Source organism: Brienomyrus brachyistius, chromosome 9 (assembly GCF_023856365.1).
Source record: "Brienomyrus brachyistius isolate T26 chromosome 9, BBRACH_0.4, whole genome shotgun sequence".
NCBI lineage: Eukaryota > Metazoa > Chordata > Actinopteri > Osteoglossiformes > Mormyridae > Brienomyrus > Brienomyrus brachyistius.
Window position 1 is genome coordinate 2,612,175 of NC_064541.1, and position 16,474 is coordinate 2,628,648.

General features: G+C 44.6%; 3 protein-coding genes across 5 annotated transcripts; 1 reads left to right on the forward strand and 2 right to left on the reverse strand.

Annotated features, from left to right (window-relative positions):
* Window positions 1-200: 200 nt before the first annotated feature.
* LOC125748972 (germ cell-specific gene 1-like protein) lies at window positions 201-12,886 on the reverse strand. Its single transcript, XM_049025772.1, has 8 exons — window positions 12,801-12,886; window positions 11,183-12,687; window positions 4,426-5,193; window positions 3,779-3,949; window positions 3,519-3,566; window positions 2,196-2,354; window positions 1,379-1,490; window positions 201-1,271 (listed from the first exon to the last, which is right to left on the reverse strand). Exons 3-8 carry the CDS (start codon window positions 4,772-4,774, stop codon window positions 926-928), a joined length of 1,185 nt encoding a protein of 394 aa, XP_048881729.1. The 5' UTR covers window positions 4,775-5,193; window positions 11,183-12,687; window positions 12,801-12,886; the 3' UTR covers window positions 201-925.
* LOC125748837 (uncharacterized) lies at window positions 6,621-10,440 on the reverse strand. Its single transcript, XM_049025490.1, has 3 exons — window positions 7,623-10,440; window positions 7,248-7,475; window positions 6,621-6,977 (listed from the first exon to the last, which is right to left on the reverse strand). Exons 1-3 carry the CDS (start codon window positions 10,167-10,169, stop codon window positions 6,621-6,623), a joined length of 3,132 nt encoding a protein of 1,043 aa, XP_048881447.1. The 5' UTR covers window positions 10,170-10,440.
* Window positions 12,887-13,936: 1,050 nt separating the features above from the next.
* Window positions 13,937-16,429, forward strand: isoc2 (isochorismatase domain containing 2). Of its 3 annotated transcripts, none has more exons than XM_049025803.1 (6): window positions 13,937-14,026; window positions 14,493-14,617; window positions 14,823-15,035; window positions 15,168-15,238; window positions 15,643-15,760; window positions 16,239-16,429. In XM_049025803.1, coding segments are annotated over exons 1-6 (594 nt in total). In that variant the 5' UTR covers window positions 13,937-14,025; the 3' UTR covers window positions 16,305-16,429. The 3 variants fall into 3 exon arrangements, with proteins under 3 accessions (XP_048881760.1, XP_048881761.1, XP_048881762.1); XM_049025804.1 differs by lacking the exon at window positions 13,937-14,026 and adding an exon at window positions 14,044-14,125; XM_049025805.1 differs by lacking the exon at window positions 13,937-14,026 and adding an exon at window positions 14,154-14,352.
* Window positions 16,430-16,474: the final 45 nt, after the last annotated feature.

Consider the following 16,474-nt stretch of genomic DNA (forward strand, 5'->3'; position numbering starts at 1 on the left):
CTTTTATTTGTATATAATTTGGATTATGTCTTGGTGTCTTTGCTAGTTTTATTCAACATCATTTCTTTGCATAAACAAATAAAAAATAAATGTGAACGTTCATGTTCTAAATTGTAGTCAAGCTGTGGAAATTCAGTGTAGGAAGGAAGAACAGAGTAGAGAAAGGGAAGAGCGGAGAAAAGATTTTACAAAACAGCAAATCACCACCAAACTGTTTAATGCAAAACACACTGAGTGGCTGACAGCATCCAGTGACTAAACGCAGATAGAATTAAAATTACAGGCGAAGTGTTTCTAGAATTAAATACTTAAAGCATTAACCTTTTCAAAAGTGCAGGATGTCAGAAGTTAAGGAAACACAGGTTTTCTTTTATGAAAGGGGTAAGGCAAACGAGAATGACAATACAATGACCGGACTGGGGAAACAAACGGAGACGCGGACTAAATACATTAAACTAATGACAACGATGAGAAACAGCTGGTAAACATGGGGAATTCACACAGGGTTAATGAGGGGGCGTGGCACACGGAAGGAGCGCACAGGATGGATGGAGGACTTTTAAACTATTATTTAACACATCACATTAAAGTATGTTTTTGGGTCACATTTTCAAAAGTACTTATAATAATGACATCATTAAGACGATATTCAGCTGCAGATCGTGGAAAAAACACACACATATGCTGGCACCCTCTACCGAGTCGTGTTCTAGGGCAGTCAGTTGCATCAGTCGTCATTACCCATGATCCTCATCAGGAAGGTAAAAACATCGGCAAAAGATCAGTCTCTATTTCCTTTTATAGAAAGAACTGAGAATGTATCTTCATGTTTAACTAGTTGCCTTATACAGAAGGTACAGGTTGAGTGTTGAATAGTGATCCATATCCGGCCTGCCCTTTTTTGATGACCCAAACAGAGTGTGACTCAGCACAGAGAGACTTCCCTCTCTCTCGATGTCCTTGCTGCCATGATATCCATCTCCCTCTCACAATCCTCACACCCCCCCAGTAGCACTAGAGTCGCTGCGTCCCCACCGTTTAGCCCGATCCCATCTGCTAATCCCATGACACCATTGGGCCAGTGCGGGAGATCGGCAAAGGAATAGACCCCGTCCCCAAGGAGGGCTTCGTTGTAGGGTGGAGCCTTCCTGGATTCGCTGTCTTCCAGGCGTGCTCGCAGCCTGTGGTGCTGCTCCATTGCTGTTTTAGTGTACAAGTTGAGGGTGAAGACTGCAGAGGCCATGCAGCAGCCGAAGGAGATCCAGGCCAGTCTAAGACAGACAGGGGAGAAGGAAATGAAGGAAGGTGCAAGGAGATCATTAAATCCACAGCACAGGATCTTTCTTCACAGACACCTGAATGACGGAAGGTCACCTACGCAAACGACCAGCCATAGTCCCAACTCTGGGGCCTCCAGTCTTTGGGCCCGATGGTCACGGTCAGCTGGAACACCGTGGTGTACATCATGTGAGCCACCATTCCCATCAGCCCTGATCGAGAGAAAGGAAATGGGAGCGAGCCATGCTGGGGGTGCAGGAAAGGGGGGGGGGGGGGGCGGGGGGAGGGAATGACTCGCAACCGTATGGCAGGAAATGTAAACGAAAGGCACGCCTCAGAATGAAGACAGAGATATTTTTGTTATGGTATGTGCTAGTACAGCATACCGGAACCTTCTTAGAAATTGAAAATAATTTTTAGCCCTCTTTCACGACTATTAAAATAAGTAATTTGTGGCGCTTGTAATAGCAAAGTTTTTTTTTAACAGACGGCGGAGCCACAATTAATTGATAACTACTAGCGTATCCAAATAATGTACCTAAATACATAGCTTTGTAGCAAGTTTAATATTTCACAAGCTACCTTATAGTGACAATTGAGATCACAAATTTTTAAAGGGTGTTAAGTGCAGTTTACTAAGCATTTTTAATTCATAGTCTAAGTACTACAAGAACATTTGGTAAGAAGCTTAGCTTAACTTTTAGAATATTACTGTAGTATATTTTATCTTGAAAAATGTGCAATGTGGCCATTTTGAATGTAGGACAATGTGGGCAGAAAAGGGAAGTGAGGGGAAATACTCTGAGATGGGAGGGGAACATATAAAGAGTTTCAGTATAAAAGCTGTCAGACACAAACAGCTCTTTGTGTGTGAGCGAGGGCGGCTGCAGTGGCGCGGCTGCGGTGGGGCGGCCTACCGGACAGGACGGTGCAGACGGCAGAGAAGGCGTTCACCTGGAGCGCATACATCTCCCTGTGCGAGCACACGCACAGCATCTCCATGCACATCAGGATGAAGCCGGTGGCCAGGAGGCTGATGTGCATGACCTCTGACACCACAGACAGCCACAGGATGCCTGGCGGCGGAAGCCACAATCCAAGACAGGGACAAGACACAGTCTGGTCCTAATTGCATGTTTATAACTTGTGCCAATTTGGGGATTTCAAGGAGCCTATGTTCAGTTTTTGCTAATAAACAGTCTCATGCAAATCTTATTCTGTCCTATCCGTTTTATTTTCTGCTTTTAACGTTTTTTTCGTTGGTAAGCATGCAGCTGTGATTCATACCTCCAGTGCAGAAGCTGTTGGTCTAAGAGCATGTGTGGGACGTACGTCTAATCCTTTTATGAAAATAATAATTATTATCATAATCAAAGTGATGTACTGGCACAAGATACAAATCTCTATCATACACTCAGTGCTCGTACGGCTATCTGTGTACTTGGACACACAGCAGAGATGCACGCCATAGTCGTGGTCAGACACGTTAATCAATCAGCTCCTAGGGAGGCTCTGCTGTTGGACCCTAAGCACGGGCATCTTTCCAATAACATGGTAAGATCTGAAACTAGATATTTGACTGTCTGGGTGAGAACGGATCAGTGAGCTTTATCTACACTGGGAAGCAACTACATAAGCAGTTGACTGCATTTTTCCCTAAGAAAAAGTCATAAACAGAGATAGTTGAACATTAAAGAAACACACATTAATTCAGTCAAAATCATTTATTTTTGACTGGTTTTATTTAATTCTTAAGCTTCTATTTTATATTTAGCTGTTATTCTAATTTATTTTTTAATACTTCATCCGGGGCGTCATGGTGTTGCAGTGATTAGCACTGTTGCCTTACACCTCTGGGACCCGGGTTCGCGTCTCCGCCTGGGTTACATGTGTGTGGAGTTTGCATGTTCTCCCCATGTCATTGTGGGGTTTCCTCCAAGTACTCCGGCTTCCCCCCACAGTCCAAAAACATGCTGAGGCTAATTGGAGTTGCTAAATTGCCCATAGGTGTGTATGTGTGAGTGAATGGTGTGTGAGTGTGCCCTGCGATGGGCTGGCCCCCCATCCTGGGTTGTTCCCTGCCTCGTGCCCATTGCTTCTGGGATAGGCCCCGGACCCCCCGCGACCCAGTAGGATAAGCGGTTTGGAAAATGGATGGATGGAATATTTCATCCTTATATGCTTTCTGATATTTGTTATTTATTTTCTTTTATGTGAAACGCTGCGAATCGCGAGCTCACCCTGACTTTCATCTGGAGTCAGCTCCATGAAGCTGCGGCATCTCTCACCTGCACAAAGAAATGGGACCATCAGCCTCTGGTGCTTATATCCGCCTTTCCCTTCTTATCGGTCTTTACCCCGAGGGGAAACGGCGTCTCTTTTCTTCCGAGGCTCGGTGCTTTCGCTCGTTGATCTCCTCCATCTCAGAAATGGCTTCAACATGCCAGAAACCACTCAGAGCTCCAAACACCTCATAAATACCCGCACCACCCTTCCTTACCATCACTGTGTTTTTCGCAGGACTCCCAGAATCCAGTGTGAAAGTATCGAAGTGTGTATTTGTCTTCTCCGGTCTCCCAGATGTAGTGCACGGCATCGACCGGCTGCCTGTTGTTTGTGGAGGCGGTTCTGTTGGATCCCGCAGTGGGATCTCCGTCAGGCGAGGAGCTCTCTGAAAAGAAAAATACTTTTGGTCAGATATGCTTATAAAATGGATTTTTTTTAAAATAATAATTTCCTTAACAACACGCTCAACGAGCTAATCAATCTAAATTGGAAAAAAAAAAAATACAAACACATATTCAAATCTCAATCTCAAATTTCAAAATTTGACTATGTATGAACTCCTAAAAATGGGAGTAGCAAATTTATAATTTTCAATTACTGCTGCTATCTGTCAAACATCACGTTTTATCTGCAGTTGTCTGCATCTCGTGAGGGTTACTGGTCATATAACAAATAACAACTCAGGAACATGAAGGTGAATTTTACAGGTACTTTATGGTGTAAACACAGTTCCAAAGGTGAACAAAGATAATGTATGTTTTGAACATGTAAGTTTACAATTCTTTTTTTATGATTCCATTAACATAATTTAGTGAGTTTGCATTCTGCACCGCGCATGTGAAGGTAAGTGTGCACCCTTACCAGTGGCCAGGGGCTGGCTGCTATTTGGGTCGCAGTTCTTCATTTTGATTGGTGAGAGGCAGAGTGGCTTGACCACTTTGTGCATGCCCACGCACCAGTAGGAGGTGCTCAAGGCCAGTACGGATAGGGCCAGGGCGAGCGAGGCGAGGGACAGAGAGAGCAGCGAGCGAGATTGCCAGGACAGGCATTCCAGCATGGCAGAGGGGGCCCGGCCCGCTGCAAGGGGAGGTGCGTGGGGTGAGCAGAAGGGGAGCAGAGGAGGGTGAGGGAGATCTACACCAGCATGGAAGGCTGATGTGTGGCCTACCAGTCCAAAAACAACCTCCTCTCCTGACACAGGTGTACACATATACAGGAGAAATAGGCATTTTGCTCTACAGTTAACTTTTGTTTATTAATTATCTGATTATAATGTAAATATGAGCATTTGAATGGCAATCCCTGCCCCCAATGCATCCACCTGAGGCAATAACATTATAAAAACTGAGGGATTCAGATCCATCAGGAAGAAAGTACGCATTCCCAGTATAGCTGTTAAAAAATAAGGAATCATATTCTCTTTTCCTTCCCTGTTCCTATTCTCTCAAAGATATAAAAATTACAAAAGATTACGGATTACCGTTTTGCTGGAATTACAGCTCGATCACTCAGGCTACCTTTGTCTCATCTTGTAATCTGTACTCATCCCTTATAATCTGGCTGCGTGAGGCGACTTTGTGCAATTTCACTCTTTTGCTTATTTCTCTGTTTGAAACCCTTGGAATAAACCTACAAGACAGACAAGAGAATTATTCCAATGACTAATCTTAAAATATCCAGTTAACATTTAAATGAGGAAATAATCACATTGAATAGTGTTCAGATGAAATATTGCTTCTGATGTGGACGAAGGGGCATAGATCTAATCAGTGTAACATTCTATACGATGTTAAGAGGAGGAAATTGGATTTAATCAATATCCAGTATTTTCACTCATTCTAAAATTTGTAGTGGTATTAGAATCTCATCTGACTCAATTACTTCACTATTGTCTTCTTTGCACCTGCAAATACCACTTCATAAGGGCTATACAAGGCATTGATAGCTTTAAGCAATACCCTCAGTCACACCCTTGTGCATTCATTAACAGCATATGTAATTTTACCATGAAAATTATACTGATGGGTCATGCATACAAAAATCAACAAATGCTGAATTGTTTTACCATTTGTCAAAAAGATTTTAGATTGCAAATAAAATTCAACAGTACTTCAATATACCGTTTATAATAAATAAAATGTACCACTTCACTAAAACCGCTTTAACTAAAACATTTACCTGTTTCTTTTCTCACAGTGTCATTCAGTCGTAATTTCCAACAGTCACAGTAATACATTTGCAAACTGTGAAAGGTTGCGGAGCGGACGCTGTTTAGTGGGAGTGGATTTGGCCAAAAAAAATCAGGGTCAGCGTGAGAATAAGAAAAATAGTTTTAATTTTTAGGGGAAAAAAGAATCACACAATAAGGATCCATTGTCCCAATTCCTAAAGATTAAAAACAACGGTCAAAAACTTCCTAATTACAGCAAGGTTGGGTAATCTCTTAAATGCAGAGAACAAAATCTCCCCATTCCCAGAGCCTCTGTGCTCATACACCATAAAAAAAAAGACTCTCCCCCCACGACTAAACAGCAAACATATATCCGGCGGCCAGCACCATTTACAAACAACGGGGAACACATAACAATCAATTAACTCCTAAACAAACAAAGAGACTCTGAGACACCCGCCCAACTTCTCAACTCTGCAAGTAAACAGATTTCCTTAATGGATGAAAACCCAATCCATCCCTATGTCACCTGAGAAAGGACAATACAGAGGTGGCTTGATCAGGGCCTCCTCTGTCTCCCCCCCTGGCCATAACCCACACGGGCTAGGCCAATTAGGCCCGGAACCAAAGAAATATTCCCTCGTTTCTGCCCGGCACCCTTTAGCTACTGGCCAGAGCAAACAACCCAAAGACCAAACAATCGACACGGATGGCACTCCCCTCGTGCACAAATACCCCCTTGCGCTCAGGTTTGCGCCCCTACCTAAGCACAATAAACAGGTATGTATATGCACGAAAGTCTGTGTGTGCCTCCTGTATCGGTCTCCTCAAAGGGCTTCCCTGTGCGGTCGCTCCATGACCGTCACACACCCCCCCACCTCTGGTCTCACGCTGGCAGGCGGGAGAGGAAGTCAGCCGTAGCATTGCTCCACCCCGGGATGTAGTTGATGGTGAAGCGATACGGCTGCATGGACAGGTACCAGCGGGTAATCCGTGCATTGGAGTCCCGCATGCGGTCCATCCATTGCAGCGGCCGATGATCTGTCTCCAGGAGGAACTCGCGGCCCAGGAGGTAGTATCTGAAGGTGTCAAGGGCCCATTTGACCGCCAGGCACTCCTTCTCGACTGTTGAGTATCGCACCTCCCTCGGATACAGTTTACGGCTGATGTACGCCACTGGATGCCTCTGGTCTGGTTCACCCTGGAGAAGCACTGCACCTATACCTGTATCAGAAGCATCAGTCTGCAACACAAATTGTTCTTTAAAATTAGGACAATACAATACCGGCTCATCACACAGCGCATGCTGTATGTCCTCAAAAGCGTTCCTGGCATCTTCAGACCACTGCACCTGGACTGGACAATTCTTACGTGTCAACTCTGTAAGGGCAGCTGCCCTAACAGAAAAATTGGGCACAAATCTTCTATACCATCCAGCCATGCCCAGAAACGACCGCACTTGAGTCTTAGTCTGTGGAAAGGGGCACCTCTGAATAGCCTCAAGCTTCTGCACCTGTGGCTTGATGATCCCCCCACCAATCACATAGCCCAGGTACTCGGCCTCCCTCTTGGCAATGGCACACTTAGCAGGGTTGATGGTAAGACCTGCAGCTGCAATCCTGCCCAAAACATCCTTCACATGGTGGACATGATCTTCCCACGATGCACTGTACACGATGATGTCATCGAGATACGCCGCCGCGTAGCCATTTGTGCCGGCCAACACCTGGTCCATTAATCTCTGAAAGGTTGCGGGAGCTCCATGCAACCCAAATGGCATTTTAGAAAAATGGAAAAGACCCCAGGGGGTCCGAAAAGCAGTTAGTTTCTTGGAAGGGTCACTAAGGGGTACCTGCCAATAACCTTTCGCAAGGTCCAAGGTGGTTACCCAATTGGCATGTCCTAGAGAGTCAATGAGGTCATCAATTCTAGGAGTGGGATATGAATCAAATTTAGAAACCGAATTTAGATACCTGAAGTCAACGCAAAACATCTGCTTGAGGGTCTGGTTAAACCGTTCAGTCAGACCATCGGTCTGTGGATGATAGGGTGTAGTCCGTATACCCTTTATCCCTAACAATCCATAAGCCTGCTTAAGGAGCTTGGACATAAAGTTGGACCCTTGATCTGTAATTATAGCCCTAGGAAACCCCACCCTTGAAAACAATTGCACAAGACAAGTGGCTACTGTCCTAGCCTTCACTGTTTTCAAAGCAAAAACCTCAGGGTACCTAGTGGCATAATCTGTGATGACCAACATAAATCTGTTTCCAGCTCTACTGCGCTCAAGGGGGCCTACCACATCCATCCCCAACTGCTCAAAAGGTGTCCCTACTACCGGCAGAGGCTCTAAGGGGACCTTTGGGGCACACCTACTGGCAGTTTTCTGGCATTCGGGACATGTTTTACAGAACTCAGCAATATCTTTGGCCATATTTGGCCAATAAAAATAGCGGCTGACTCGGGAAACTGTCTTCTGTCTGCCTAAATGGCCTGCCCAGGGAATCGAATGGCCTAAGTCAAGGACTACCCCCCTAACTTCCTGAGGCACTACCATCCTTGCCTCTGCACCTCCCACTTTAAACAACACACCATTCTTAATGGCAAACCCCTGTCTGGAAGTCTCTCCTCCATTCCCACTGAGTTGCTCTGCCTGAGCCTGCTGATATAATGGGCCAATATCTGCGTCTTGTTGCTGCATTAAGCTCATATCCGGAGGGATCTCTAAAGGAACCTCCAACATTTCGGGGCAAACCTCTCCTTGACCCTGAGCCGCCCCAAATTGAAACTTCTCCTGTCTCCTCTGTCTTTTTGTCTTCCTGGACTTCCCAGGCTGAGCTTCAATGTCTGCATTCTGAAAAGGCAATACAGGAAGCGGTACTTCTTCCTCCCTCTTTTTAGCCATAGCCCTCGTCACTGTCATGTTACACTCACCACTCCCAGGTACTAAATCAAGCAGCAATGGGAAGTCCTGTCCCAAAATCATCTGATATGGCAGGTTATCCACCACCCCAACCTCCAGTAAGTAAGTCTGTCTAAAAACCTGCACATACACCCTGGCAGTTGGATGCATTCTCTCTTCCCCATGAACACACTTCAGTTGGGTCATCACAGAGTAGTTCCTTAACTGGATTGGGACCAAATCAGAAGACACTAAAGACTGCATACTACCAGTATCGACCAGTGCCTTAACCTCCCGCCCATTCAGGACTACAACATGACAATGGAGAGCTACAGGCTTCTTAGGGGAACTAAGCCCAGGCACGGTACATATACAAGATTGGTTGGCTGGATTATTTGGACATTTTGGTTTTATATGACCCTCCTGCCCACACTGATAACACACCAAAGGTTTAGAGCCACTAGTCCTCAATACAGGGCTCTGTTTGACCGGACCACCCCTATCAGCCACAGACTTACCCCCACTGCTGATCTTCATCAAAGGCGGAGACAGCCGGGTGGCCCTATTGGAGATGGACCTGTTGGAATCTCTGTCCCGTCTCCACCGAGCACATGACCAAGACTGGGCCTTCCGTCGGGCAGCCACAAAGACATCTGCCAGCGCAGCAGCATCAGAAGCAGATGCAGGGTTACGCTCCCTAATCCACACCTGGAGTTCTGGAGAGACCAAACGCAGGAACTGTTCTAAAATGATAGTCTCTCCAATCTCCTCTTTGGTGTGGTGTTGTGGTTGGACCCATCTCTGGTACAGGTCCCGCAGCCGGACATACAGCTCCTTTGGGGTCTCTTCTTCGCCCACCTCTGCTCCACGGAACTGCAGTCGGTAAGTCTCCTGGTTGATATCATATTTTGCCAAGATAGCCTCCTTCAATAGTGCATAACTAAGGGCGTCATCCTGGTCCATACTGACATAAGCAGCCCTAGCCTTGCCCGTCAGGAGGGGCGCCAGTCTAACTGCCCAGTCAGTTGTTGGCCACTGACACGCCACCGCGATTCGCTCAAACGTCACTAAATAATGTTCTACATCATCAGTCTCACCCAATCGTTGCAGTCTAGGTTCCCTCTCTATCTGAGTTCTAATTTGGCTACTCGTCTGAGGTGCACTAACCAATGGTGCTGGATGACGTCCCATGGCTGACGTTCTCTCTGGTGGCTCACGTCCACCAGCAGCATTAGCAGCAACCCCAGGATCTGGTGCGGTTCTGACGTGTACCTCCCGCTGTAGGAGGCTAAACTGATGTTGCAACGTCTTCCACCGGGTCTCCTGACGTGCTGCTTCTTGTTCCCACTGAACATCTCGTGCCTGCTGCCATACCATATGGCTACGGAGCATGTCCTGCAGCTGCTGAAGAGAGGAATCTTCAGCCACGCTAGCCATCACAGGCTCAATACCATCCTCCTCTTCCCCTCCAATGGCCATGGTCTCCTGCGGGCCAGATTTCTTCTCTGTGGAGGCACCTTTCTTTGGCGCCATCGCCTCCACCCCAGAAGGCCAATCGATGACAGCGCAGGAGAAAAAAAAAAAAAAAAAAAAATACAGCAGAAAATACTGATGCAAAAAAAAAGAAAACTCACTCACTACTGCCTCCTCATGGCATCCCACTTCTGACACCAGTGTGAAAGGTTGCGGAGCGGACGCTGTTTAGTGGGAGTGGATTTGGCCAAAAAAAATCAGGGTCAGCGTGAGAATAAGAAAAATAGTTTTAATTTTTAGGGGAAAAAAGAATCACACAATAAGGATCCATTGTCCCAATTCCTAAAGATTAAAAACAACGGTCAAAAACTTCCTAATTACAGCAAGGTTGGGTAATCTCTTAAATGCAGAGAACAAAATCTCCCCATTCCCAGAGCCTCTGTGCTCATACACCATAAAAAAAAAGACTCTCCCCCCACGACTAAACAGCAAACATATATCCGGCGGCCAGCACCATTTACAAACAACGGGGAACACATAACAATCAATTAACTCCTAAACAAACAAAGAGACTCTGAGACACCCGCCCAACTTCTCAACTCTGCAAGTAAACAGATTTCCTTAATGGATGAAAACCCAATCCATCCCTATGTCACCTGAGAAAGGACAATACAGAGGTGGCTTGATCAGGGCCTCCTCTGTCTCCCCCCCTGGCCATAACCCACACGGGCTAGGCCAATTAGGCCCGGAACCAAAGAAATATTCCCTCGTTTCTGCCCGGCACCCTTTAGCTACTGGCCAGAGCAAACAACCCAAAGACCAAACAATCGACACGGATGGCACTCCCCTCGTGCACAAATACCCCCTTGCGCTCAGGTTTGCGCCCCTACCTAAGCACAATAAACAGGTATGTATATGCACGAAAGTCTGTGTGTGCCTCCTGTATCGGTCTCCTCAAAGGGCTTCCCTGTGCGGTCGCTCCATGACCGTCACACAAACCCCTTGGGTTCTTATGCCTTCTATTCATTCACCTCCATCTTTTCAAATTATACCCAAAAGTAATCATAACTCACCTTGCCAGCCTGGTTTCTCTTCTCCGGGTCTTCACCTTCTCTCTTTGTATGACTCTTTAAATCTCCTCTGTTTCTCAGAAATTTGTGCCAGAAATACAACCAGATTTCACATAAGCCACCCCCCCCCCAAAGTCCATCTGTTGGTCTTCTATTATCTTCTCTCTTCCCCCCCCCACCCTGCCGTATAAACAAACAGCTTTCCTTAGGGTCCTGTGTATGTATACACACACACGCACTGTAAAGTAACATAACAGACAAAGAAACCAAGCTATTATATTATTTAATCACCACATCCTGTACAATCACTGAAATTACTTTGTCACATATCAGCAGTTACAAAAAGAATACCAACTCTAATAATAAAAACCAAGAGGGCAGAAGCAAACAGTAAATTCTATTTATTTACAGTGAGTTATGTACAAAAAAATATTACAACATCCACAATAAAAGCAACAATTTGTGAGCAAAGGGGTTTCTGAGAAGTGCTGTGCATGATGTTTGGCCAGAGAACACCAAATTGGGAGCGGATAACTTCATCCCCAAGCCTGAGACTTGCAGTAATGCAGAACTAGCTTCCCATCACTGCCAAAGCACTGCAACAGAGGGAGGGAGTGGCAAACATGAACAGTACAGATGAAAATGGCAGGACTAGCAGATGGATAAACACTGGCAAGGAAAATGTTCACGTCAAGTCTTACCTACTGACTGAATCATGCGAAAACCTGAAAGAAGGTCCACAGAAGCAATACTAATCCATCTTCAGGAACCACTTACCCAGTGAAAAAGCAGACTGACTTGCACCGGACACCCATCAACCACAGGGAATCCATCCCCCCCACATATACACACACAGACACACACACACAAACACAGTAATACCATCCAGCTGATATAATAACAATATTTCGGCAGTCAAAAAATACCAGTATGCTAAATCAAAATCTGAGCACACGACTAAGTGGTAAATACAGCCTGTCTGACTGAAGATTATACAAGTTGGTCTGCTTCTGATACACAGCTAGCAGTGCAATACTACTGGAGGAGAAGTTGTCATTTTGCAAGCTGAAATACGTCATTCAATTTACAAACAGTGCTTGGGAGTTACCTGGAAAGAGTTAGTAAATCACTGTACTTCCTACGAAATTATGTAATTTCCCAGTAAATTCTGTATAGATATTCTCCTTTCTTAATGACAATGAGCCTTGTCAAAGTGGCTTCCACACCAAAAATCTAAACATACCTGATACAGTATGAAAGAGGAAGATGATTCCAGGAAGATTACACAAAAAGCCCAATGACATAATACATCTGACAATGCACTATTACACACTCGGGCATTAGTCTTTCAACTGAAAGATGAACATACACTTCCTTAAATATAACTACAGCAATGCTTTTGCAGATATAATATTTGTTCATCCAGAAATTTAAAAACCACTTACTTCAAAGAGGACACCGACTTCCTGGTCAGGTGAAGGAGCAAAAGACTGATTGACGTAAATAAACTAGAAAAAACAAAAAAAATAAATGGCCAAATTGGTAAATATGAAGGGTGTCTGATGTCCGCGCACAGCCTAGATTAACTCTGATGGGTGCCTGACATAATGGGTGGCCTTACCAGTTGCTCACTAGGTTCTAATTTGAGGAAGCGAGAGATGAAAAGGGACAGCGACTGCACAGTCCTCCCTCGTTCTACTGCCCACTTCTTGGTCTTCATGATAGGAGTGTCACCTACTGCCTTCAAAAGAACATCGACTGGAACATCAGAGAAGGAAGGGTCAATATGAAGCATGCAAAGTGAATGAACAAATGATAAAGAAAGCATGGTAGATGTCATGAATACCCAGATATATATATTATATTATATATACACGTGTGTGTGTGTGTGTGAGAACACAATAGCACATTAATGACCCGAAGCATGCCTACAAACCCTTAGTCTTGCTGTAGCAGGGAAAGTGAGAGGAATCAGTAGGTGGGTCCTGTCTTGGCGTAAAAGTGCATTCTACGGTGCTGGTATCTGATCAATTGTTTACACAAAACGGTACTTTGCTGGTTTTCAGTAACAACCGATGTTTCACTGACGTTCGACGTGTGTAAATGGAGATCAAAATTCAATTATTTCAGTCAAACATGCCCTAAGTGATAGCACTTACTGTAATTTGGGGATATAAAGACATTACCACTGAAAAGTGAATCACAGACCGAAAGCTAGCCCAGAAACCATCAGTATAACGCCATTAGGTACATCCCTATAGGTACATCAACATCACTGACTGGCTAATACGTGCGCTTGTCGATGGTTAAGACGGCCGTCTGTCAAATTCCTCTGAATTATTCGCGGAAGTAGAAAATGCTAAAAAGCTATACCATATGAAATATTCATATGTGTAACTATAACAAAATGGATTCATTAATAATGAAGTGCTTCGGTTAGTATTTTACTTTTTTTCTTCTCTTCATTTGAACCGATGTCTTCGGGAAGAGACTGCACAGCTGAAGGCTCATCTTTGGGATTGTCTGTAGGTGACTCGCCAGCTTCCGACATGTTACCAGAATGTAGGTAAAAACCTGCTTTTTGTCTGCGCCAGCAGATTCGGCGGAGGCGGGACCGCACAGGCCTTTTGGAGACGATGGGCAAATCAAACGTCGCGTTGCAATTTGGTCATACGGAATTGGATTGTTTTTGGTAGTCTCTGAAAAATTTATTGGTTTAAGTTACCGTCAGTCTTTCGGTGGCTTGCATCGATTGGCTCAGAAATCACGTCAGTCGGTTTGGTTAGATCTGTAAAACGTGTGCTCTCCGACCAATCGTCAGCTTGCTGGCTGCGTGGTTCGAAAGCAGTAAGTGATTTGGGTGCATGCTCTGTTAGGGTGCTGTGGGCTTGTTACTTTTTGCTGACAGTTTAATTAATCCATTTGAAGTGTACTCACTATACAGAAGTATGATACACTCCTTGCTTAATACCAAATATTTGCCCTACGTCCTGATGAGTCTGATTATTCCAAATCGATAGCCAGCTAGCAGGATAATACTTAGTACTAGTTCATTTCTATAATTACCTTGCAGTTTGATTGATTATCTTTAATCACCAGTAGTTAAACTCTTCCATGTGCATGGGAGATATTTTTACCAACTGGCATAGAATATGTCTGATGCCGTGAAAGACGTGAGTTGCATTGGTTCGTTTTTCACCTTGGCTATCATTTGGAATAAATATGGGCACGACTGATAAGTAAGATCCACCTGTCGACCTCTCAGTTCTTCCACTTTTCGACCTTTGACAATGAAATACTCTGCTTGTCTTAGTGGCGGCAGTCGGCAGACTTATGACCAGGGACACCGTGCTGCTGCTATGTGACATGCAGGAGAAGTTCAGGACTAACATTGTGCATTTTGGCAGCATTGTGAGCAATGCAGCCCGTCTCTTACAGGTACGTGCACTTGTCCGTCATTTTCCTGTAAATAAATTCAAAAAGTGATGCACATATACAGTGTGATTTCCCCCGTTACTTTCTACCCTCAAGATGACACTGTTGAGCAATAAGACTTAGAAAGTGTTTTTATCTGGCATCTACAAGTGAAGTTGGACAGTCACGGGTTATAGAAACCACTTTTTCAGCCCTCACTCTTTCTTAGGCATCTCAAATCCTGGGCATCCCAGGCATCCTTACAGAGCAGTACCCCAAGGGACTGGGACCCACCGTGCCCGAGCTGGGGGCAGCAGACCTGACAGCTCATTCCAAAACCCAATTCTCCATGATCACCGAAGAGGTTATAAAGGAATTGAAGACCCTCGGATCTCCCAAAAAGGCCATCCTGTGTGGGATTGAGGCTCAGGCCTGCATTGCAGTAAGACTGAAAAACAAAACCATTGTCACTCTCTGATAGTCACTCAGCATTACTGATAAGCTGTAATTACTACAATGAAAATTATGCACAATGATCACATGATTTCTTCCCCCACCCCCTCCCATCTGTTAGTGCACAACCTTTGACTTGTTAGAACGAGGCATGGAGGTTCACATCGTGGCAGATGCTGTTTCCTCTAGAAGGTACCATATAAACAGATTTATTTTGTTAATATGCCAGGCTGCTGTCTTTGAGTACAGACTGGGTAATGCAAGTACATTTCAGCTGCACTATTACAACCAATTGCACTATTACCCCCATCCCCCATTACCACACAATACCTCATCATTGTAAGTAACTCACTCCACTTATTGTATTGTGCATATTGTATTTATTCCAACATTCCTTGCATATACATGCACTCTTGCGCATTTTGGACATTGTATATATCAGCCCGACTATATGAGGTGATTGTTTTGTCTTATCGGTATATGTATTTACTGTATGTTTGTCATTTCACCGTTATAAATTCCCCGTGCATGTGAGCATACATGGCCAAGAAACCTGATTCTGACTCATTTATTCATTTATTCATGGCCGCTCCCAGTCAGACAGACCGGCTGTTTGCCCTGTCCCGCCTGAAGCAGAGTGGGGCATACCTCACCACCACCGAAGGGGTCATCCTGCAGCTTGTGCAGGATGCCAGACACCCCAATTTCAAAGAGGTACGGACTCCTCCGCCCTGGCATCCATTCTTAATGAGTTTCAAACAGAGATGATACCAATCCGATACCCACTAATGTTATCGGGCCAATACCAGCAAAAAAATGCCGGATCGGATTTGGGGGAGGGGCGGGGGAGTAAGAATTTGAGAGTTTGAGCATTATGATATTTTATATTATTCTTGGTAATACTCAAACCATGCTGCTGCAACATTAAATGTGGACAGTTTGCCATGTTAATCGAAATGTCTTGATGGAAATGTCTTATTTAATGCTTGGTAGTTAGTAATGGGGGAAAAACATTCGATTGGTATCCGTATCAGCAGATACTCAAAATTTTAATATCAGGATTGTACCAGAAAAATCACTATATATAAAAAGTATATAATCTTGCCATCTATAGTAAGTATTGGGTGCTGACTTGTAAGTACTGGATGTACATGCTGTTTTGATCTCTAAATGTTTTGATCTCTTCCTTCAGATCCAGAAGCTTCTGACACACCCCTCTCCCGATACCGGCCTCCTGGCTTTCTTCAGTTCTTTATAGAGAGGAGGGAAAGCAAAAGTGGATACAGGATCCCAACAGTCACGTCCCAGAGATGCTTATGAAGGAAACTTCCATTCAATATTAAAATTGTAAAGCCTTTATGAATAAATAAAATGTTAACTGTTTTTTTGTCTTTTTAATGAGTGTGGAATTCTGGGTTATGGCTTCAG

Bases quoted from the DNA above. Each gene is read 5' to 3' on its own strand.
- LOC125748972 (XM_049025772.1), bottom strand. From the start codon at position 4,774: ATGTGTACACCTGTGTCAGGAGAGGAGGTTGTTTTTGGACTGGTAGGC. The intron at 2,355-3,518 runs GTGAGCTCGCGA...TTCCGCCGCCAG, and splicing joins GACTCCAGATGAAAGTCAGG to GCATCCTGTGGCTGTCTGTG. The intron at 1,491-2,195 runs GTAGGCCGCCCC...TCTCTCGATCAG, and splicing joins CGTCTGCACCGTCCTGTCCG to GGCTGATGGGAATGGTGGCT.
- LOC125748837 (XM_049025490.1), bottom strand. From the start codon at position 10,169: ATGGCGCCAAAGAAAGGTGCCTCCACAGAGAAGAAATCTGGCCCGCAG. The intron at 7,476-7,622 runs GTAACCACCTTG...GCAACCTTTCAG, and splicing joins CTCTAGGACATGCCAATTGG to AGATTAATGGACCAGGTGTT. The intron at 6,978-7,247 runs GTGCAGAAGCTT...TTTGTGTTGCAG, and splicing joins GGGGGATCATCAAGCCACAG to ACTGATGCTTCTGATACAGG.
- isoc2 (XM_049025803.1), top strand. The intron at 14,618-14,822 runs GTACGTGCACTT...ACTCTTTCTTAG, and splicing joins ATGCAGCCCGTCTCTTACAG to GCATCTCAAATCCTGGGCAT. The intron at 15,761-16,238 runs GTACGGACTCCT...CTCTTCCTTCAG, and splicing joins GACACCCCAATTTCAAAGAG to ATCCAGAAGCTTCTGACACA.